General features: G+C 50.9%; 1 protein-coding gene across 1 annotated transcript in view; it reads right to left on the bottom strand.

Moving 5' to 3' along the window:
* Window positions 1-281: 281 nt before the first annotated feature.
* The window catches only part of ADARB2 (adenosine deaminase RNA specific B2 (inactive)), a 415,526-nt gene continuing 391,250 nt past the window's right edge, over window positions 282-24,557 (bottom strand). The window contains exons 8-10 of the mRNA XM_047848084.1: window positions 14,565-14,746; window positions 2,225-2,403; window positions 282-529 (exon numbers count right to left, since the gene is read on the bottom strand). Coding sequence (XP_047704040.1) covers window positions 353-529; window positions 2,225-2,403; window positions 14,565-14,746 — 538 coding nt within the window. The 3' untranslated portion in view covers window positions 282-352. The remainder of the gene's footprint in view (window positions 530-2,224; window positions 2,404-14,564; window positions 14,747-24,557) is intronic.

Below are 24,557 nucleotides of genomic sequence, written 5' to 3'. Positions count from 1 at the left end.
AGGGAACGGTGCCCGAGGCTCGTTTCCAGCCGCAGCCCTCGGCTCCGCTCCTCAAGGCTGCACCTCAGACCCTTTAGCCTGAACGGAAGCTTTCCCTTTGACACACCAGGAAGAGTTGGCTGCACCTGCGCCTCCAGGTCGGGGGGCCGCCCGGCTTCTGACAACGTGGGAGCAGTACGCTCCCGGTTTGAGTCTAGCTGCCCGTCGAACGTTGGCCACGCATGTGCTTCTGGAACACCAAGGGGAAATGAGCAGGAAGAGCCGGTGAGCACCGCCTGCCGCCCCACGCACGCGCACTCACCCCGCCCTGCCAGGGCGCCCACTCCGCTCCGGGAACCGCAGGTCCGGTGGCTCAGAGGGTTAGTAGGAACTGGTCCTGCTCAGGCGGCTTCCTCACCCATGTGCCCAGCCCGGCCTTCTGAAATGCCTTGAACAGCTGCTGCTTAACAGACTGGTAGGTGCAGGCCCCCCGCTTGGCCTCACAGTACACAGACGGCGTGTCTCCGTGGCTCGGAATCCGTGTGCTCAGCTGTGGGCCAGGAACGAGACAGAGAGCGGGTTAGACGCTCGCACCAGCTGGGCCGCCTGTCCCGTTCTCTTACTAGGAGACGGGAAAGCGACACGTGTGTGAAGTTTGCCCAAAAGGGGCTTCTTAAGGTGAGTGTTCTCCCCGCATGTGGTGACGGTCTGTCAGCTAGCACGGTCGTGGTTCTCAGTGTGTGTGCCTCAGAATGCCATGTGATGCGCCCTCAGTGTATCTGATGCTGTGTGTTATATATGTTATAAATGTATCCAATGTCATGTTACATGCCTTAAATATATCCAATGTTAGGTCAGTCTTCCCCAGGAAAGCTCTTAACAAAAGATAAATATCCATTCTCCTTAATTTACCTGTTGACAAAGTAATATTTCATCTAAATCTGAAAAAGGATCAGAAGAGTAACTGCCGTGGCCAGCCAGCTCCGTCCAGCAGTCCTGGGGCTCCGTGGAGGGAGTGCCCAGCAAACAAAATAGCCCTATAGCTCACCTGCTACTGAGAAGACACACTGTGTATTTTCCTTTTGGGGGAAGGATCAGGGGCCCATGTTGGGGTGGGGATGGTCCCCCAGGGATGTTCATGGGCGCCGAAGCAGCACTGCACAGACGCGAGATGGGTGGGTTTCCAGGCAGGAACTCGGTGGGAGCAGGCTGTCTCCTCTGTTGGGTTTCTGAGCTGGTACTGGGCAGGGCCTTGTGGCTAGTGTAGGCAGGGAGGTGGGGAGGCCAGGGTGTGGCGCGCTGAGGTGGGAGGCCCGAATCCCCTGTGTGCTTTCCAGGGAGTCGGGGGACCGGCCTGCCCACTGGCTGGCAGCCCCCCCCCCCCCCCCCCGCAGCGGGTGCAAAGGGCCCTTTAGGAAGACAAAGCGATGTGCTCTGACACGGCCCCACCTCTGTGCAGAACAGGGAGACACGGACGGTGCCCTGAGTGGACAGAGAGGCATGTGAGGCCGTCAGGGCGGTCAGGGCAGAGCCAGGTCCCCATCGGCGGCTCGTGGCAGCCACAGAAGTCGTGCCTTGCTAAGGACGACACGCACAACTTCCAGGGCCCTCTGAGTTGAAAGGAACGTTTATCTTGAGGGTCAATGTGTCTGTCCTGCTCCGGTGGCCGGGAGACCTCCCCACGCTGTCACTGCTGTGTGGAGCTGTGGGAGGAAGGAGTGTGGGGAAGCCGGCCCAGCCGCTTGAAGCGTTTCTGCTGTTTGGTTTCTGTGTGTTTTGTTTTGTCGCGTTGTTTGCTCGCGCCGGGGCCTGCTATGCATTGGGAGCATGTGGAAATCTGTAGATCTCAACCTGAAGTCTGTAGATACAGTTATCGAGCAGAAAGGAAGCTCAGAATTGCAGCAGACACGCACAGCCTGGGGGTTGCGGGGAGAGCTCTCACCTTCCGCCTCGCATTCGCGGGAAACCACCCAGTTTCCTTCCACCTAAACTGGGAGTCATACCAACTTCAGGGGCTTCCTCTGGACTTCCCTGACGATGCCCTCCACGAAGCCGCCGGCCCCTCCTCTCGCCCTGAGGCTGCTGCCGGCACGGACCCTGCGCAGAGTGGCCGCGGGCACCCGGGGGGAGAAGACGGAATGGGAGCCGGTGTTCGTGCCACGTGCCACTCTTGCTCAGACAAGGTGACGGCTTTCCGTGGGCCCCTCCCCTTGGTCACTGGGAGCCGCCCCCCAAGGACTATTACCTTTCCATAAAGCCGCGCCCACCGCGCGGAGAACACGTGCTTGCAGAGCCTCGAGGAGCCCCCGCAGCTCCGCCTGCCGGTGGTGCCATCGATAACCTCCACGTCGGTGTTGCCCACCACCCAGTTCACGCTGAAGTGTGGGGACTTTCCAGGCTGGCGCGCCTCGGCATGGCTCACACCTGTCGGGGGGGGGGGGGGGACCGGGAGACAGCCGGGCGTCAGCGCTCTGGGCCACTAGGTTCCTGCGGGAAAGGCGAGGGCCAAACGGTCTGGGTTTGTGCGGGTGTGGGGTGCCTTTTCTCACGGGACTTGTGGATTTTAACTCAGGAATTGTAAATGGTATCAGGCCCTGAGGTTTGTAGTTTGGTTGACGAGATTTAAAAAGCTAATGCAGGGGCATCTGGGGGACTCAGTGGCTTCAGTGTCTGCCTGTCGGATTCAGCTCAGGTCATGATCCCATGGTTTGTGAGATCGAGCCCCACGTTGGGTTTTGTGCTGACAGTGCAGAGCCTGGTTGCGATTCTCTTCCTCTGCCCCTGCCCCACTCTCTCTCAAATAAGTAAACTTAAAAAAAAAAAAAAAAAGCTAATGAAAACGACAGAGCCAAGAGTGTAGGATAGTTAATTAACCAAGCAAGGTGGTCCAGAAACAGCACCGGCTGCAGAACTTCCAAGACCCCGCACAAAACGAAAGCATGAGGCCCCGCGTTCAGTAGCTGTTAGGAATTTCAGGATGACGGCGGGTCTTTCTAGCTATGTTCCCCATGACTTCCCCAGAAGCAGTGCCCCGGGTGACACCGGCCTGTGCAGAGCGCCTCCGGGGTTGTCCACGGAGCCCTCCCTCCAGAGTTTCCCCGTATCAGGTTGTGAGCTGGTTTCAGTTGGGACACAGCCAACTGTGGATCAGGGAAGGGGGCACCGGTGACCCTCCTCGGGGGCAGCACCATCGGGCGTCTGGCCTCTGCCTGGCCTATGTCCTGCCCACGGCGTGGAGTCTGCTAGTGGGAACACGAGGGCTTTCCACCCAGCCATCCGAGGATTCTAGAATGTGCTGCCCCGCCCTCCGCCCGAGGGTTGCTCGTTCCCACCCTGCGTGACCTCAGGGGAGAAGCGTGAAGCACGAGGTAGGAAAGGCCCCACGGTGCCCCCGCTCTGTGCACCGCACCGTGGGGAGCACAGCCTGCCACACTCAGCGGGATGGAGGAGGGGCCCCAACTCCCGCTGCTTCAGTTTACAGCCCCCCACCCCCTCCCATCGCTCCCACAGCCGCTGCCCCTCCTCGGGACACCTTCCAGAGCCTGCCCCTCTGGTGTGCCTGTCCTCTCCTCCACGACCACACCACCTGCTCCTTCCCCTGAACACCCTGGGCGGAAGGGTGGGGGCCGAGTTAGTGACCTGTGCCATGGGGGTCCCAGAGCTGAGAAGCCCTGGCGTTGGGAAGCAGTCTGGCCCCTGAGGGCCTGCAGCAGACATCCTGGGAGGGGGTGCCCCCCACACCCCACGCCCTGTTGGAGCCGCACAGCTACAGACCCGGGGCCCTCCCGCTGCGCCCAGTCTCACGCACCATCCAGGGGCCGCCCGCCCTCGGCACACACTGGTCTGCATTTGCACCTGCTGCTGCAGCAGCCTGAGTCCACAGCAGAGTCACCCGGTGACCTTCTCCTGGTCACGGATGGGCAGTGTCAGGCGCCCGGGCTAATTCCATCCATGTCAGCTTGTTCCCTTTCCTTGAAGCGATTCCCTGTGGCAGCTGCCCACACTGAGAGCTGGGCAGGGGGACAATCTGGCACATTGGCAGCGAGGCGGCCCCTTGGGCAGAGGGAGGCAGTGGCCAAGGTCAGGAGTGACCAGCCACAAAGAGAAGCCAGCCTGCTCCAGAGCCTGCTGTCTGTCCCTCCACCCCGAGACGGGGGGGGGGACACCCACAACAGTCAGGACTGAGCGCCGAGGCCCAGGGCTCCGGCATCGTCACCCGGGTCTCCTCACCGCTCTGGACTTGGGGGAAAGGCTCCAAGTCCCAGATGGATGTTGCCATCAGACCTCCCTGCTCCCTCCGTGCCCTCTGTGCTGTGGAAAGTGCCTGCTTTGCTGCCGGCTCTCAGCTCACAGACACCTGCTTGGAGAGCAGCCCCGGCAGGGAGGCCACACGCTGGCCACTGGCCTCACCAGGGGCCGCCCTGTCTGCCAGCTGCACACACAGACATGCACAGAGAGAAGGGGCCGGCAGTGGGCAGGAGTCTGACTGCAGACAGGCAGCTCCCACCTCCCCACCAGCCCTTGAGCCCCCTTCTTCGCAGGCGGGGCCCAGGTCGTTGGTGTGTGCTGAGGCACAGAAGGGCCTGTGCTGTCAGTCACAGCGGCTCCATGAATCACACACAAAAATCGTCGATTTCCAACTGTAATAGTCCCACTAATGACTACTTGCAACGAAATGAAATTTTAGGTCCAGTGATGACGTTCTACATCACCGAGCCTCTGTTCCCAGACGTGGGAAATGTGGGGTGAGATCTGTGTTGACTCAGGAGTCAGAAACAGCTCCAGTCCTGCCTTTGCTCCTAATTTGCTCTTCCACACCTGCTCTGTTCCCTGCCACCCGCCCTCTGTTCCCTGCCACCCACCCTGTTCCCTGAGCCTGAGCAGGCTCCCGCCGGCTTGTTGGCCAGGCTTTTGTTAACTCATGGCAGCCAGGGGGAGCTGCAATCACCTGCCTCCTAAGGAGCGTCGTGTGCATTGAGTGAGCTCATTCATCACGTGCCGGCTTCATAATTTTCCAGCAGCTTCCCAGGAGCCACGCGGGGACTGGGGCCAGAGAAGGGGCTCGTCCAGCGTCCTCTCCAGGCCGAGGACGGCGTGCTTCTGTGAGCGCTGGAGCCGGGCAGAGATGTGACCACATGGTGTGGTTAGAGGAAGACACACTGCTCAGGCCCAGAAAGGAGACTCTGGTCTGCATTTTATTTTTCCTCCCATTGGCTGGAAGTGATCATTCCTCTGGAAGCAGTCGTCAAATGACTGAAGGTAAAAATCAAGTCTCAAGTTCAAGTTCAAGTGCACAATGTATTTACAGTCATGGGCATCACCGCCTACTGCTGGCTTTTGTTATCATGCTTGAGATGACAACTCATTGGCACATCGTCCAGATCCAGTCACTTAGAACGTATAGCATAACCTTCTGTCCCCAAATCCACAGCTTGAACTGCCTCCTGGCGGCTCATCAGAGCTCTCCATCCAGAGGAAGGTCCCGGTCGACATGGGCCCCTGTCCCAGTTAGGGTTTAGGGAAGAGCTTTACATTCTGAGCAGTGAAAGCAGGAGCCTGTGCCTGCTGGGCTCCAGGAGAAGGTCCTCTCAAATAGTAACACGTGGAGAACCCAGCACTGTGTACAGATGACCTCTGTCCAAGGTCACAGGGTCTCTCTGCAAGCACATACGTGGACTCTTCGTATTTTTCAGCCCGGACTACCTGTGCCAGTCTGCAAACCTGCACCTTCACATCCAGAAACAAAAATAATTCAAAATAAAACTGACCCAGCGTGGATCCTGGGGGACTTCTGCCTTGACTGTGTGGTAACATAGGAACAATGTTGCATTTTTCACTGTGGTTTCCGCTCCGGAGATTTTATAGGTCAACACTGCAGCACTGTATTAGTCCCCTGGTCGCTATGATCACCTGCCAGCAAGTGTGGTGGCTGGAAGAGGACAACAGTGTATCCCTGCATCGTCCTGGAGGCTGGCAGGTGTGACTAGGCAGGGTACCCCTGCGTTACCCTGGAGGCGAAAGCCCAAGACAGGCTGAGAGAAGAGGTGTCCCTGAAAGCTGGTCGCCAGGTGGGTGAGGACCAGGTCCGATTCCTTCTTCCTTAGTGAAATCTGTAGTAATTATTCCCAGCCATCTTGGAAAGAACCTCATCTTCCCAAACTCTTTCTCCATTAGCACGGACATGCACGGCCTCTGTTGGCTTGTCTTTGTGCCATACCATATGCAGGCCATTCATCTTTTATGAAATGTCCTAGACGAGTATTTTACTTCAAAGCGGATACCGGTGAGACCAAGCAGGTCTCCACCAGCCTGTGACACAAATACTCTGCCGTGGTGGCAAATATACAGAGGGTCTCCATGGAGATTGTTTGACATTTCATTCAGTGTCCACAGTCGTGTGAATAGGCTGAACTTGAAGACCTCGTTCAATGTCATGTCTGTCACTTACCAGCAGTGTGGCCTTTTGATGGGTTAGTTAGCCTGCTAACCACCACCATGCGTTACCGCCACGGTCAGGACAACGGTTACCATGGCCACTGCTGCAGTTACTGGAGTCACCACCACCATTAGTGCTGCCCCATCACCACTATGACCGCCATCACTGAGAGCAGTGGGGGCGAATCCTCCATCATCTGTGGAAATGGCTTATCTAGCTATGAAAAGATGCCTCATTTGGAGAAAACCCTTATACACCTTTTTAAAAAGCAGTACGTAAGAGAGAGCGCAGCATGTCTTTAGATAGCCAGTGGGCCTAATGTATTTAAAATCTGATTCCCTTTCTCCAGATTAAGTTTACACGAGACACTGAGGAATGTGACATTGACAGGAAGTGAGGCCCGTCTGTGTCTCAGGGCGCCACTGCGTCCAGTCTTGTGACATGGCTGATACAGCAGAGTCCACTGGCAGGCCCTGTTGTGTTACACACTGCTGGCTGCCCACGTGCCATCCCTTGCACGTGCACATAGACACACTTGTCACACACGCACACCACACTTCTAAGGGAAGCGGAGCTAGGGGTATTTAATGCCGACTTACAGATTTGGAGTAACTAATAAGGCTGTATTAATGTCCTTTTATTCATTTTCATTAGCACGAACACCATTATAATTGACAGTAATTTTACAGCTACTGTCTTGTCCTAATAGAGCACGTTTCTAGGCGAGTGTGGGGAATGTGCTAGAGTGTGCAGGACTGCTGCGAGATGCTTGTCCCAGTTCGTGGGTTCCTGCCAGCCCGAGGGGACACACAGATAAGACCCGGGCTGCTTCGGCTTCCCTTGCCTCCTCTCCTCTGACCAGTTGGTGAGGTTTAGGGTGTGTGTGCACACTGCTTGAAGGTATGCCGTTGCTGGGGAGTTCTACTGGAAGGTTCCGGGGTCACCTGCTTGGGGAGCTGGAACCTTTTCTTATAGTGAGAGTTTTCCCCACAGATTTTCAGGGACTCCCGTCCTGGAGTCAATAGGAATGTGACCTTGTCTGTGCACATAGTGACTGTGGTTTGTGGTCTGCATAGTTTAAAATGCATGGGCCCACAGGACCCTCTGAAAGGTGTGAAATTTCCTCTGTGGCAGGAAAAAAATTTGAATATTTCACTTTATAACCTGATAATGACATGGTTCCTGGTACTGATAAGGATTGTCATTGCTTTAGAGGACATGGGACAAGGGGACTTTGGCAGAATATGGTCATTTTTTTCCTTCATATTATGCATCTTTCACTGCTATGGTATCCAAAATAAGGCAAGTTTTATACTGGTAAAAATGCAGATTATTTTCATCACTTTTTATTTGACTTTATCTATTGAGGACCATTTTCCTTATGCCCCAGTAACACACTTAATGTCTCCTGCGGCACAAGTCTGCTGGAGCTGATAGAGCTCTGTCTGTCTGTCCACAGTGGTGTCTTGTTCTCATTTTTAAAGAATGCTTTTATTGGGTCTAGGATTGTAGGTTGAGATTCATTTTCTATCAGCATTTTAAAGATGCTGTTTTATTGTTTTTTTATCTTCCCAGAACCAGCTACTAGTCTTAGTTCCCCTGTATTATTCTTTTATTTTCTGACCGCTTTTAAAGATTTTATGTATGTATGTATGTATGTATGTATTTATAAGCCATTTTACTGCTGAGCGGAGAACTTAAGAAGATCCTTCTTGGGCCATAATATGCATCTTAGGTCTGTAGTTTGATGCTCTTCAACTGTCCTGGAGAGTTTCTTGCCTTAGTTATTGCCTCTTTAAAGGTTATGTCTTAGGTACGTCAGACTTCCTCACTCCGTCTCTGACCTGGCTTGTATTTTCCCAGTGGGATGGTTACTTGCATGTGTCAGGTTGGCTGGTCTATGGTGCCCAGTTGCTTCGTCAAACACCAGGCAGATGTTGCCGTGAGGGACTTTTAGGTGTAACTGATGTTTGAATCAGTAGATGTGGAGTAAAGCGATGACTGTCCACTATGAAGGTGGGTCTCATATAATGAGCCGACAACCCTAGAAGCAAGGAGTGTGGTTCCTTGAAGAGGAAGGAGTTCTGCCTCCAGACTATCCTTGGACACAGCTACAATGTCATCTCCTGCTGGAATTTCCAGGCTGCTGGCCTGCCCTGCAGAGATCAGACTTGCCAGTCCCTGCATTCATGCGAGCCAGTCCCTTAAAATAAATCCCTCTTTTCTAGTAGGAAAATGAATATACTGTTTCCTATTGGTTCTGCTCTCTGGAGAACCCTACCTAATGCACCTTCTTTCTGTTTCTCTGCTGTATTCAGGATCTTTGTCAGGGGGATGTTCCAATTTACTAATTCTCTCCTCAGCTGTGTTTAATTTGCTATTCAACCTATCCACTGTTACACAAATTGTTTTATTTTCTTTACTTCTGAAATTCCTATTCAGTTCTTTTTTTTTTCTTTTTTTGGCTTCTATCTCCCCCCTGCATTTTCCTTCTTATTTTTTTTAAGATTAAAAAAAATTTTTATCCATTAAAAAAAATTTTTTTTAAATCTTTATTCTTGAGAGAGAGAGAGAGAGAGAGAGAGAGAGAGAGAAGGAGAGGGGCAGAGAGAGAGGGAGACAGAATCTGAAGCAGGCTCCAGGCTTTGAGCTGTCAGCACAGAGCCTGATGTGGGGCTCGATCCCACACACTGTTAGATCATGACCTGAGCTGAAGTCAGACGCTCAACTGACTGAACCACCCAGGCGCCCCTCCTTGTTTTTCACATCTCTTTTTCGCTGGTGAGTCTGCATCCGAGAACAGTGATCTCTGCAGCTGTGACTCCTTCCCCACTCCTGTGCCTGCTGGCTTTTGTTAAAGTGGTCTTGTCTCCTACCATGCCTGGTTAGTTTTTGCTCTGTGCCCGTGTTGTATTTCCATATTTTTTGTAGCATTATTTTGATCCAGCTCTTAGAGGGGTTCCCTCAGTGTGAATTTGGGAATGGAGACAGTTTCACACTGCTCTGGGAACCCCTCAAGGGCCTGCTTACCTGGGTTCAGACTTGGTCCTGATTTAATCCACAGAAGCCTGGCCTCTGTCCTGAACCCCCTGGAGACTCTCCTCCTGCTTCTGGCCCCCAGGCTCTTCCCTGGCAGCCCCTCCCCACATTATCTCTCTTCCTGCAGGATTTTGCTCCAAAGTCACCCCCAGTGAGGTTTGTCCTCACCCTCTGGTTTAAGGTCAAAGCTCACTTTTAATCCTTTCTTTGCTTTATTTTTCTGCAAAGCATTTTCATTTTGTCCCCCCTGGAATGTAATCTTCCTGGGGCATGGGTTTTTGACCGTTTCATTCACTGCTGCATTCCCAGGGTGTAACTAACTGTCCATGGTATGCCTAGGCAATCAATACATATTTGTTGAATGATTAAGTAAGTATGGATTATGTTGACCAACTTCTTGATGTTTGCATAAATGAAATGTATTGACAATGGAAGTATTTGCCTTAAAGGGTAAAAATTTCAAGAGCAATGGAATTAAGGTTGGTGTTCAAATACTTTGGTGAACGAATTCCTTAAAATCATGGGGGAAATTAAATGTAACTTGACTAATATACAAGTATTTTTGGAAAAACTCCTCAGAAAACTAAAACAAGGTTTTTCTATAATTGTAAATTTATCATAAGCTATGTGCCATCTGATTTGCAGGGGGAGATCAGTGCTAATCTATGGAAATGTCTTATTAAATATTTGTTGAATCTAACATTTCAATCTTTAGGCAAAAATATTAGGATTGCCTTTAGATTATTCTAGCAAGATTTATAATAATCTTTTTCTACCAAAGATTCCTTCAAGGGCTCAGGAGATAAATTTCTACTTCTAACAACCCCAAGACAAAGCAGCTGCTCAGATACACTTTTAAGCTCATGTGTTTTATCCTAAACATTTATGAAAAATTTGTAGGTTTTTCCATAATAAACCAGTGTTTATTTTAGTATAAAAATAATACTGCGAATTCGTTACCATCTGCATAAAAGACAATGTTTGCTCCTACCCCACTGGGTTGTTTTGCAAGACACTATTAATGACCATTGACTTCAGAAATTTCTCCTGAATTAAAGAGGCGCAGCTCTCCCCGTCAGATTCTACAGCTTGAGTGACAATACTTTGGAGACTGGAACTCACAAAAGCATGGCTATGCATGGCGACAGACCTCCTCCTCCATCCCACCCACTACCGCTCCCTAAAGAGAGGTGTCTGGAGTGCAACCAGCAGGTGGTGTTGGGCAGGATTTACAGACTGTGTTGGTAGACATTTCAACACATTCAGCTCCTTGAGAAACATGGAGTCTGAAAAGGCTCTGACATGCCAGCTAGCCATTTTTACGCTTCTGGGAAGATGTGCACTGGGAAGGGAGACAACCGATGTCTGCTTATCACGATCCTGTGATTTCCATCACGTGCACAAGAACCAGGGGTCCGAAAGAACTCGCGGTTCTGACATCCAATTCCCTGCGTCCATCTCTTGGATATCATTTTCGTTGCCAAGACCTTGCCATGGGCTGTAAAACTAATTGTAAGTTTTATCTTCAGTGTGGACTACGAAGGCTCATTGTTGAAAACCAGATCCATTAAATATGCTGTTAAGAGGAATACAGAACCTGTGCATTCCACCCAGATTTTCCGCCTTGGCTGGGATTCTTTTTCTTGATGAAGAAAAATAAGTTTATTTTTCTTCAACTTTGAGGTTGGAAGCTCAGACACACCATACCCCCGGTCTGGAAGAACAGGCTTCAAAGTCACTTTGTGTGTCACTTTATGTTTTCCTAAAAAGATGAGTATTCAGAGCACAGATTTTTATTGATTGTCATCATCACCATTTTTTCACCATATCGAATATGCTGAGAAACGGGAAAGGCAAGCTCCTTTATGGTGGCTGCTCCCACCTGGTGATGTGACTCTTGCCGAAGGGTTCGGGCTGCTCCGCAGCCGAGGTGTGGACGTCCACATTGTGGTGTTTTGCCCGTAGGTATAGGCTGGTCTGTGCAGAATGTTTCAAGATCTCTTTGGAGGACATTAGTATACCCTATAACCATGTCAATAGGGCATCTTTTCAGCTCGGCTGCTTCTTATTAACCCAGAACTGATTGAGCCCTAGCTAAACGTAGGACTCCTGCACTAATATGTGGGCTTCATCTTCTCGGGCAATTTTGCAAACTGACCTTGAGGGAATCTTCAAGCAGATTTCATGTGCTTGTTTGAGTGTGTTTCATTATCATCCTTATATAAGATCTCTCTCTCTCTCTTCTGTTGCAAAAAATCCTGATGATTTCCTTTCAAAACTTGAATGATTGGTTTTTAAATATCCATCAGAGCAATGCAGTCACTGCAGTTAAAAGCATGTAGGTGAGAAACCATGGATGGCGTGGGCTTCTTTGCATCTCGGCAATAATAAAAACTGTATTTTTTTTAATGTTCATTTATTTTTGAGAGAGAGAGAGAGACGGAGTGCAAGTGCATGAGTGGGGGAAGGGCAGAGACAGAGGGAGGTGGAGCATCCGAAGCAGGTTCCCTGCTATCAGCACAGAGCCTGATGTGGGGCTCGAACCCACAAACTGTGAGATCGTGACCTGAGCCGAAGTCGGACGCCTAACTGACTGAACCATGCAGGTACCCCAAACGGTATTTTAAATAGGCATCTAAGCATAGACTGAAGTGTCTAGTCACTGTCCTGGTTGTAAATAGGGGTGACTACTCCTCTGGATGGCAGGGTGGGGGTTCACGTAGGTCTCAGGCACTTTGCCACTTGATGATTTCAGGTGTTCTGAATTTCTCTAATTACATTTTTTAAAAAATTCACTTGTGTCACACTTATAATTCACAATTCCTGTTTTCATCTATGTGTACATGTTCCAAGTTGAACTTAGGATTTTTAAAAAGCATTGCCAGAAGAATGGATGCCGGCAGTATTGTGTGGTACCCAAAGGATGAATGAAAAGCAGCCACTGGCGGAGGCTGGTAAGTATTTGCTTTCTGTATTCCTTGTGCTCATGGGGCTTAAGTAACTTCCTCACTGGGAGATGAACGTAGAGGAGAGAGGCCACTCGAGGAGCTGGAAGCCTGGGAAAAGATGGCACGTGACACCCGTGCAGACAGATCAGAGTTCTCTCACGGTTACTTAGGAACTAAGAACCTCACTGTGGTTTGCGGCGCCCCCGAGATGGGAATTTTGGACTTGAGCACCAAACCAGTAGTTCTAGATCTCCTGGGGTCCGCTCTGGAGCTGTGTTGGCAGTTCAACTGTAAGAAGTAAATATTCTTTGCCATTTTGAGGAAAAAAAAAAAAAGGAAAAATGAAAAGAGGTTGAAACTGAACTACACCTGAACCTGCTAACTTTAAAATAATAAATGTGGGGCACCTGAGTGGCTCAGTCAGTTAAGTGTCCCACTCTTGATTTCAGCTCAGGTTTGATCTCATGGTTCTTGAGTTCGAGCCCCGTGTTGGGCTCTGCACTGACAGTGCAGAGCCTGCTTGGGATTCTCTCTCTCCCTCTCTCTCTCTGCCCCTCCCCATCCCCCCCTCTCAAAATACATAAACTTAAAAAAAAAATAAATGTAATTTCATAAACTTTGACGCTGGGTGAGCTGGCAGTGAGCCTCCAGGGCTGTGTGAGCCCTGGGCTGGTTTGCCACTCCCATTTTGCATTATTAATTTTTATGGGATTAAAAATATAGGCATCAGTTAAATGGTGCGGGCCACGGGATGCAGTGTGGAAAGATGAAAGAGCTTAGCTCTGTAGTCAAGCCGAGTTCGAATCCTTGCCCCATGTCAATGGATGGAGCATCGCAGCAAGTGACTGAATTTCTAGGAGCCTCTTCCCACACCTGTGACATGGAGACGGTTGGTGTGATGAGGCGTCGTGCACCGTGTTTGTTGAGAAGGACGAGTGGCTGAGTGTCCTTCCCTCGTGTTGGCCGTGTAGCCGCTCCCAGAAAGAGACTCGAGTGCTGTGTCCTCACCGCTCTGTGCAGACCGGGCCCCTCAGGCGCTCGCCCCCCAGCAAGACCGCCCACAGGCCCGTCAATGCCCGGAATCGGTTCTGGTTCGAGTCAAGGGCCCTGCAGTATTGGGCACAGGGTTTCGAGCGAGGATGGTGCTGAGGAAACCCTGCCTTGCTGATCGTGTTACCTTGGCCCCTGGGACAGTGGTGAAGAATGGACCCCCTGCCACAAAGGAGCGGCCCTGGGGACCAGCAGGGAAAGGTGAGACCCTAAAAGATGGTGACTGTCCTGCGTTCCTGGACAGACTCTGTGACCCCGTTTCAGATGAAGGGTGCAGATCTTCAGGCCTTGCTGAAGTGTGCAGACTTTTGCATGGAAGGCTCCCTCCCTGGACACATGGAGCCCCCGGACTCTAACATGGTCACAGGGATTTGAGGACAGGGGACACAAGTTTTGGACGCAGGCTGATTTCAGACCTACTGCCTGAGGGCCACACCTCCTCCCTCAGCAACAGAGAGGTGGTTCTTGGCTCAGGGTCTGGGGTCCTAAGAACGGGATCTCACGTGTAATGCAGCGGGGACCTGACTGGTCACGCCAGCCCAGCCCCAGGCTCTTCCTGGAGCAGCAGGTGCGAGGTGCTGCCTGTGGTCGGTGGTCGGTGTGCAGAATGAACAAATGTGGAGGTATCTTTTCTTAAATCCATGCCAAATGTCATAAAGCGCTGCTCATGAACCGTGCCTGCTCCCACTCCCACCCCGTGGGGCACTATTATCACCCTGATAATGTCATTTAGAGAAAGTTCAGAATCCTGGGAGTGAATCTCCAGCCCAGCTCTGAGCCGCAGCACTGAACACCTCTGATTTTCCTGTTTCTCTCCCAGGTGATCTAGTCTAAGACTTAAGCTGGCGTTTCACCGCGTGGGCACTGCAGACCCCTAGTTACAGTGGTCAGGTGGTGCGCTGAGTCCTGGTCTGTGCCCCCCTCAGAACGCTGCCCACTCCTGCCCGTGGGATGCACTGTGACCCTCTCATTTTGTTTCGGATCTTTGTAACTTTGCTCGCTAAATCTTAAATAGCCGTTGGCCAAAATGGGTACCGTGTGCCCGAGTAAGGACCCATGGGGCGGGCCGATGGGAGGGCATTGGTGCGCGTCTCCGGGGAGGGTTTTCTTACCACTGAGGAGGGGCCGGTTGTGCCTGTAGGAGGTCGGCAGCTGGCCGATGTCCTCGGTCCGGTGGCTCATCACCCGGGAGAGATGGCCGGTGTGGTGCAGACTCCCCACGATGATGCTGTGCAGGTACACGGGCTCGATGAAGTGGCAGAGCAGCGCGCCCTGCAGTCCCAGCACATTCCACCTGGAAGGAAAGGGCATCAGCGCGGTGCCCCCGAAGGTGGGTACCCTCTGTGCCCCCAGAGCAGCCTCCCTTCCCTCCTCCCCTCCCCATAGGGCACTGGCTGTGAGAGCCCCCCCTCTGCGCCAGCCCTCCACCTGGGGGTGCTGTGCGAACCCCCTCCCCTCCTGCCCTCGGCCCCGGGCTGTGGGGGCTGTGACCCCCCATCAAGCAGGCCAAAGGACAAGCTCCTTGGCACACGGACCGGGAGCAACCCCAGCTTAGGCGACTGATGGTTCTGAGCCCCTCAATGCCGTGCAGGGGTCTGATGGGGGGCTCTGCATTTTAATGAACGCGGCTTCCTTTTCTGGAAAATGAGTTGTTAGATGGACTGGAAGCTACATATTCTCTCAGGGACTTGAAATTAGGTTAAAAAAAAAAAAAGACAGTGTCCCCAAAGTAAATCTGAATTTTTCTTTACGTGAGCAGGGAAATATCAGAAGGGAGTTTATTTATTTCAGTTTAGGGAAAAATGCTTTCTCCTCCTTTTGTCCTCAGCAGTCAGAATGACCTGTTGTGTGGAAATTAAATGACATTAATAAATGGCCCTGTTTTGCTCTGAGGAAGATTGTGGTTTTAGAAGCCCAGAGCAGACATGAAGGACAAGGCCGCTCTCCTGTGACATAAATATAGCCCCGGGCAGGTGTTTTTGCTTCTGCAAGCAAAGATGACAGCAGCATTTTAAGACTTTTCCCCCTAAACTTGGGTGGTACAAGGTTACATGTATCTGTTTGAGGCAACGGTTTGTGGTTTCCACTGTAAATAACGTGTTTCGAACCCAACCCAGCCTCCGTCGGAGGCTGACATTATGCAGCTAATTTCTTACATCATTGTTCTTTTCATTAATTAACATTTCTCCGCTGTTAGAGCAATTACCGTGGTGCCTCCACGCTGTACATTTCTTTTCATGATTAATAAGGAGTCATTATATTTCCCTTTCCTGAAGCAGTCAATTAACACAGAATTCTTTCCATTAATTACCGCATGTTTAAAACCAGCATGCCCTACCTGGAGAACAATCTGCTCTGAGAACCTGTGACACCAATCGCTTTAAAAAGTTCTCTTTAAATTTTATTCCGAAAACACAAGCAATTTAGCTGGCGATATTAATTTGCCTCAGAAGCATCACAGTGAATGAGAGACATGTTTTAATCTCATGCAAGAAAAGGCAGCCATCTGGCGGGCGGGAACCGAGAGAGCGAGTCTCCTGCTCTCCCCGCAAACGCGGGTCATTAAAGTAATGTGTTCATCTACATAAAACTCAAATGGAATATAAAAGGTAATATTTATATACAAACAATTTAGTCCTACAATTTAAACAGTCATTGGTTTTATGAAACATTTACTTTAGTCTATCAGATTTGCATAACTTCACTTAAAAAATAATTGTGGTCATTTCTGTAAGTCACATCATTTCTTTTAGAAAGGCCTGAAACTGCTGTCCTTTGGAGATATCTGTGTATCTTATGTATCTATATATGTATCTATCATCCATCTATTATCTACCTATCAATCTATCCATCTATCAACGTATCCATCATCTATTATCTATCTATGTATCTTTCTATTATCTATCATCTATTTAGCTAGCTAGCTATTATCTAATTTTAAAAAGTACATGTGGCAAAGTTCTGAAGGAGCACACATTTCTGAAGGCCGCACATGTACTTCTCACTACTTTGTAGGAGTCCCTTCACTTGATGATGTTGCCTCTGCCCAGGCTTCTGTTCCCACCTGACTGTACAAGCGGGCACACCAGCTGGGGCCCTGGGGAGGCTGCCTTTCCCTCACTTTTCACTGATGAATTACAGAATTCCCACAAAATCCCGGAGAGGAGGTACATGAACTTTCCATGGAAGGAACACTGATGTTTTTGAGGGATTGGGTTCCTTCCCTTAAATCTGAGACTGTATTTCTGGGCAGGGCCAAGGACACACCAGAAAGTGAGGACAAGTTCAACAGAGTCACTTCATTTGGGATTTCGAATACCTCCTTCCCAGATTTGAAGGTACGCCAAGAAACAGAGAGACAGCACATGTAGTGAGTAATCCCTTTCACTCTGGAGGTGTGCAATATTTGTGGTTTAAGTGTGTGCTTTACTCCTGACCCACGTGTAGGATCTCCTGCTTTGGGAGACGCTCTTGCAGCAAGGGTCACAGACGTAAATCGCAGTTACGAGGCCAGGTCGCCATTGATGGGATGGCAAAGCGCTCTGGGACGCAGGCAGCTGAAGTGGTGTCTTGTTATCTCTCTGACCGCTAGTGAAGTTTGAACATTCCTTATGAATTAAAAGCAGGTAAATGGACATTTCCCCCATTGATAACAAAGTGCTTGCTTGAAATAAGCCAAGTCTTGAACAAGAAAATTAGTACTTCCGGAAGAGACAGCGCTATCCTGTGGGCCATCCAAGTATTGGTGCTGAAGAGACTTCTGGAACATATTCAAGTGGTTCTGAGTCTGTGGGATCGTCAAAAAAACCCCAAATACCTTCTATATCTAGTTCCCTCTCAATAACCTTTATAATAAAGAGAAAATCAGCCTTCTTCTTATCTGGCTATAGGAGTTTAAACTCATTCAGCTAACCTGATCAATAATACCAAATGTCTTCCTGAACATAAACTGGGGAATTTTCAATGTCCAGGATCGAATGAATATACCTCTCCTTTTGTTCAAACAGCTGATATTTCTGCAATGTTGACAGAGAAAAAAAATCCCTTGTCTGGTTTTCAGTATAGATAATCCCTCAATAAATATCTTTTTGTCTGTTTGTCAATCACGGAATACGGAAATACCAGAGATAAGTGGAGGCAGCGCCTTGGGAAAAGCTGCATTTCTTTCACCAGGAGATGTCGTCTCCATGCTCAGTTCAAGTTGCGGCTTCTAAGGACCAGCGGAAACAGTCGCAGGGGTGAGCCCTCTGAGCCCTGGCTCAGGTGGTCACCGCTGGTGTGTGCCTGGCACATGAGACAGGATGGTGATGACTGTTACCTACTGTGGACAGTTGGGGTCCTTGCCTACTGTTTTTGCCACCCTGATGTGGCCCCGTGGGAAGATGTAACTCTGTAAAATTACAGTGAGGTCCGTGGTACCGTCTTCAAGTACCATCAGAGACATACACTTACTTGGCATAAAAATAGGCACACAGATCAATGGAACAGGATAGAGAGCCCAGAAATAAACCCATGCTTATACAGTCAATTAATTTACAACAAAGGGTCTAAGAATACACAACGGAGCAAGAACAGTCTCTAATAAATGTGCTGGAAACACTGGAGAGCTACATGCAGAAGAATGAAACCAGACCACTTCCTGACACCATACCCCCAAATCAACTCAAAATGGATTCAAGACCATCTCCTTATGGATCCCGACCCAGGAGTCCATGAAGGGGAACCCGGTCTCAGCCCACAGTCTGGCCGAGCTCCTAGCGGATCATCAACACCAGCTGGCCAGCCATGTGAGCGTGCCATCTAAAGGGGGCCCTCTGGCCCCAGGGAGCTGCCCTGGCTGACCCCATGGAGCCCAAATGAGACATCCTCTTGAGCCCCCGTCCCCCACACTGAAGGTCTGCACACAGAACAAATGACTCGTTTGAGGCCACTAGGTTTGGGCGTGGTTGTTACAGACAGTGGACAAGCCTTGTGCAATCCACTGCATTTTCCCAGGTGACCTTGCTCCCAGTAACCCCTTAGGAAGTCTGGTTATGTCATGGCGACCAGGGTAGCCCGGACAGTGCAGGACCGTGTGCAGTGGATGTGGGCTCTGACTGCAGACGTAGGGGACACAGGTGCCCTGGAGGTCAGGTTGGGGTCAGGACGATGTGCCACTTCTGTGTGTTTTCAGCTGGAAGAAATTCTGCTTCACATGGTGTCTTGTTTCTGTGCTCTGAAACCTACCTGGGAAGTGTCCTCCCTCTCGACATCACATTTCTGGCTCCATCTGCCCCTGACAGACCGGTATACTGTGAACGCTTTCACCAGACAGACAGCAGCTCTGTGACTAGGTCGTTCCATTCTTGGTGCTGACAAGTTCTGCATATGGGGGGCAACGGTCTCTAGGGTGTGTGGGGTTTCTAGTGCCGAACGTGGGCTCTGTGCTGGGCCTTTGGCTGACTCTCAGAGCTGGACTCCATGACCCCCCTTACAGGGGCTGCATTTGGCCCCTTGGCTCCTGGGGGACAAATGTCACATGTTACTTACTCTAGGGAATATCTTTTGTTTCTTTTGTGAAGATGGAAACTGTAAGGTAAAGAAGCTTCCAACACTGCGTGTGCCACACAGGCTCTTTCTGCACAGACCTGTGCTCAAGGCTGTTGCTTCTCAAGTCTCTGGGCCCAGTGTCCTTCTCTCAGCCCCATCACCAGGACCCCCAGCACGTCCAGCCAACATCTGTACTATTCATGAGATGTCTGTGGTCTGGCCTGTACTGTCACATTGCCAACACGCTCTTGGTATTGTCTCCTGTGGGCCAACCAGGTCTCTAGCTTGTTTTGCAGAAACCGAGTTTCTCAGCCCTTTTCAGCGTCCTGGGGTGGATGGCTGTGGATGGTGGGTTGATACTCACGTGTGTGCCTGCCTTAGCTGTTGTTGCAAAAGCAGTGGAGGCAGCAGACACACAGTGTCCCTGACTGTTGCTCCTACTTCTCTGTTGGATCCATAGTATTGAATTTATCACTAGAGATTAGGTAAGACTGGTGCAGAAGCTATAGTAAGGTTACCACACAATCTCTGGTACAAGAGGTGCGAGAGGATTGTTAAACCAGGCTGCAAGCACTCTGGGGTTGGGTATCTAGGAAGCACCTATTTTACAAGGACCTGTATTCCGAGACTGGAAAATGACCAACACCTCCAGCTGATTTCTGCAGAGCTGGTGAGGCTGGTGAGACTTCAACAAGACGACCGCCACAGATGGGGGGTGGAGTGGAGCACAGCCATAGATGGGGGGCTGGGGCGGGAAGGGGGGGTGCTGGGACGGGGAGGCAGGGGGACGCAGCCATAGATGGGGGGCTGGGGTGGGGAGGGGGGGAGGGTGGCATGGCACACAGAGAAAGCACTCTTCACATCTGGAATCTAAGTTTAGAAGTCAGACAGTGCCTCGCTCCCCAGAGAACAGCTATAATTTTTTACAGTTCATTTTTATGGAGAAAGTTTTAATCTGTTCATTTAAAGACACATTGTGATCAATAATCAAGCTCAGGTACTTAAAATTAGAAACCATATCTAAAGGAACATTAGTTCCAGAAGATTTAGATTTTTATGTGCCGCTAACTTTGGATTCTCAGAGGCAAAGGCAAAAAGCATGGCTTTGGTTTGCCTATCCTTCTGGGAGGTGGGCGTTTGCCTGTCGGCGAGGCTGTAGATGGCGGACGAGCAGACCCCGCATTCAGGACAGTGCACCATGGCAGTGGCATTGGTGCCGTCTGTCCCTCCCGTCTCGCGGATGTGCAGTGTTTGCTGTTTGATCTTTTTGAAGGGAAGTTGCACTGCTCTTTGCTGTGCTGCTACGCAACGTCAGCTTGTGGTTTTGAAGGTCAGCTTTCATTGACCCAGTGAAACGACTCATTTCCCGCAGTTACACCCAGGCTTTACCATGGCAATCTTGAAGGGTGCATTTTGGGAACTGACTTTACTATGACTTTCTCTGGTTCCATAATTTCCAAGGAGCAAATGAGTTGGTCTGAGTAATGCCTCTTACCTGGTTGTTCTGGTCTTCTGGGGCCCTGTGGCACACACCACAAACCGGGGGGTTTCTTACAGTCCCAGAGGCCAGAACACTGAAGTCAAGGTGTGGGCAGGGCTGTGAAGCCTCCAGAGGCTCTGAGAGAGTCTGTGCCAGACCTTTCTTGGATCTTCTGCTGGCTTCTGGCCATCCTTGGTGTTCTCAGCTTGTGGACATGTCACTCCAGCCTCTGTGTCCACCCCCACATGGAATTTTCCTCTGTGTGACCTCTTCTTGTCCCCAGCTCCCTCTGCCTGTCTCTTATGAGGATCTAGAACCAGCCTGAATAACCCAGGGTAAGTTCCTCCTCTCATGCTTGCCTGAGTCCCATCCTGTAAGGGCACATTCACAGGTTCCGGGTGTGAGGACACCTGAGTCCCATCCTGTAAGGGCACATTTGCAGATTCTGGGAGTGAGGACATGGAATATCTTTTTGGAGGCTACCATCCAGCCCAGTGCACCTGCTGTGGCCCACCCAGAGGTCCCAGCCTGTCTCGTTTATGAGAACCTTCTGTTTCCCCTCTGCCGTGGTGGGGTCTATGACCCACGGAGGGGAGTATATCTGAATACATACTTGGAGATTTGGGAAAAAAACTTTTGTGTGCAGACATTAGGGGAAACATTCTTCCCAGTAGCAGTCAGGTGGGAGCATCCCAGATGACCAGCGACGGGAGCATGCTGATGGATGGATTGCTCTGAGACAGACTGCAGGGCACCACGAGCACAGGGTGGATAAGGGATGGCCAGCCATCTGCCGCAGCCAGGCCTGCACACGGGATAAGGGATGGCTGTCTGTCCACCTGTGCACAGCAGGAACTGTGAGCAGAGGCGGGAGGCTCTGGGTAACAGAGCAGAAGCTTGCGGCTGTCTTCTGGGTCTGCTGGGGTATCACCAGTGGTTTCTTCTCTGCTTTCCACCTTGTTCTCCTATCTCTTCATTGGGTTTGACTTTGTCATGGAGGGAAAGCCTCTCTGTGTGGTTGGGCTTGCTCTGAGCTCTTCCTTGGCAGTAGCGGATGTGACTGCTTGGTCTTGATTCTGCTCAGTTGCCCCCATCTGGGGGCCGCCTCCAGCCGGGAACTTTGTGGTTTGGTTTGGTTTTCCGTGCAAAGCCAGCTCATCCACACAGGATTGACCTCCTCCCCCGCCCCCCCCCCCCCCCCCGGGTCTGGAGCACTGGGACCACTTTTATCGTCAAGATAGCATTTATGCCATTTCTACAGAATCTACAAAGAAGAAATTATTTCACTTTCAAAAGACTTTGATGACCCAAGAATTTTCCTAGTGATTCTGATGACTTTGTTCCCAACAAAAGAAACCACCTTTCGTTTTGTGCATGTTCAATGTCAAAATTATGTTTTAAGGGAAAAAAAATTAGTCTGTATCTCCATATTTCAAGGTTCTGGGGTGTCTTTTCCCATCAAAAGGGGAGCAATACTCTGATTTGCAGTGTTTGTCTTTTGGGCTTGGGGTAGGGGTCCATCAGTTGCCCCCCACCACTGTGCAGGATACCCCAGGCCTTACTTCCAGAAGGAGCTGAGCATGAGCTCCGTCAGGCAAGGGACCCACCTGTGTCCAGAATGAAGCCTTCAGGAGAGGAGATGTGGTTAGCTGTGTTAACTCAGGCACACACGCTTCTCAGGTCTTGGGTCCCCTGCCTTTGGACAGGAGTTTAATGGAATGACATCACCATACCAGCAGCTGCCCTGTTCACCTTGGACGGTTGCTTGAGCACTGGACTTACTGAGAGAAACCGTATGAGGTTTGCATCTGTAGCTGTGGCCTTTGTCCACTCTCTCTGCATCCTGGGCCCAGAGCCTTGCCAGCTGCTCAGCTTGTGTGGTTTCACTCTACAGGCGTGGCTGGGTGCCGCCCCTCCACTGTCCCAGGCCACAGAAGCCCTGCCCTCCTGGCTGTGACACCCCTGCCCCTGAGATGCAGGAAACCTCGCTGGGCACAGGCCACCTGGCTCCTGGCCAGGTGCTGGCCACCCTCCCATGTTCTCCCCTCTGCAGCGCAGGGCAATCGACAGGGAGGGGACCCCAGCCTGCACATCTAGTGGTAGGAAGTCTGTGCTTCTGAGTCCATCGTCCCCTCACAGGGCTGGACTCGGTTCGTTGCTCCTGGGTAGTCTCGGTGAGCCAGCAGCACCGTCCACAGCCCCTTTTTTGTCTCAAGATGGCTAAGTGAGCATCACATCCGTGGGCACCTGCCACACTCTGTGTGTTCTACAACCCTGGTGGGGGGCCCAGGGGTGCACATGATTTCTACTCACTCCCTTATATGTAGCGTCTGCTGGGGGGCGAGGCATAAAATAGGCCACTTCCATGAGACAAGACTCTTCCCAGGTGAAAAATGGTCCTTTGAGGCCAATAAGCACTGATGTATAACCAGCGTTGTTCTTGCTGCTCAGAGGTGGGTGGGAGATCTCCAGGTGACATAGGCGGGGTTCTGCCTGTCACTGAGCCTCAGATCCTTGGGGGGTGGTGGTGGTGTTTCAGGTGGATGGGGGACCAGGCCGAGTGAGCCCTGAATCGTCCGTCTTGAAGGGTAGAAAAGTTGCCTGTGGACAGAGGGATGTACACAGGAGCTCCCATCTCTGAGGAGGGCTGAGCCCCTCTTGTAATGGGCAGAATTAGTTATGTGATTTCCAGAGAATCCTAGAGGGCTTGTGGAAGAGAGTCATATTGCTGGCCTAGGGGGGATTGACCTTCTCTGTAGTGAGGCTCTTGTCCTCGTGGGGAACAGGGGCACTCGGTCATCTTGCTCGCCCAGGATGCGGCTGCTGCTGCAGGGCTGTGGCAGGGTGAGGTGGGGGGTGGTCTTCAGGCAAGGCCAGAGGACACAAAAGACCAACTGGAAGCCGTAGAGAATACGCAGGCAGTGTGAGCACTTATCCAATGGCTGGAATCCAGGAAATGTGTTCACAATATCTTATGGCTCATTTTAAACCACTGTAAAAATTTCAAGCTTTCTATAACATGTTGTGCTGTAAATCTGTGTTTACACTCTTACCGCTGACGTTGTAAAATGACGTCAATTGTTAGTCACGAAATCGTACTCAGGGTATGTATGGTGCTTTAATTGACATTGCTTACATGTCATTGATCCAAAAGTGACCCCTGTGTATTGGTTTTGATCTCTGGGAGGAGAGAACTAATGTTGCTGTGCTGGTTGTTTAGGTCTTTAGACATTGGCGGTTCCCTGTTCATTACACACGGATATGAAGGGATTTGCAAATCTGGTGGATGCACTTTCTTTACCTTAATTAAAAATACAATTTTATTCATTTATTTTTATCTAAATACAGAAAAGTCACATGTGATAGGTAATTAAGTCAGCCGACTATTTCTGTTTCATGGCTGCTCGACTACAACTCCACCTGCGATTGGAGAAACTTCTGAACTACTGTGTGGACACAGCTTGTGGGTCCAAGCAGCTTTGGGGTCACACCCTTGGGATGACAGTCAGCAGTTAGACTTACTTGTCTGTGACCCTTCCTGACAGTCTCTGGGCAGCACAAATAACCATTAGCGTTGGCAGCCGGTGGGCAGCGTGAGGGGTCAGCGGAGGCTGGACCCCTGCATTTGACAGGCCGTCTGGGCCATTGGAAGGAAGTAGGCCCTTAGCTTCTGGTTCCCATTGGGCCCCCCGAGCCACACTTTTCACGTTGGACGTTGTGGCTGCTCTGGGCATAGACAGGTCACGTTGGTGCGGTATTTCCCGACCGCCAATGGGAGGCACCTGTTTGTGCTGCGTGAAGGCACAGAACTTCAGGGTTTGGCGCCTCATCAGATGGGGGAGTGGCTGGAAAGTCCGAGACAGCTCTGTCTTTCCTGCTGTTCTCCCGAAGCAACAGCCAGGAGCTTCCACGTGTTCACTGATGACTGTCCTCGGCAGCCCCTGCTGGCCCGGTCATCTGCTCCCGGTCTGTCTGCCTCACAACGTCCCACACGCAGGCTCTGGGGTTCAGACTCCAGGACTGCCTCTGTCACCCTTTCTCCTATACCTGTCCACTTCTCTGTTTCTCTTGCAAGTGTGAATGTGATGTAGTGCTC

The sequence above is a fragment of the Prionailurus viverrinus genome, unplaced genomic scaffold, assembly GCF_022837055.1.
Source record: "Prionailurus viverrinus isolate Anna unplaced genomic scaffold, UM_Priviv_1.0 scaffold_51, whole genome shotgun sequence".
NCBI lineage: Eukaryota > Metazoa > Chordata > Mammalia > Carnivora > Felidae > Prionailurus > Prionailurus viverrinus.
Note: the sequence above shows the minus strand (reverse complement) of the source record. Positions and strands in the feature narration are given on the sequence as shown.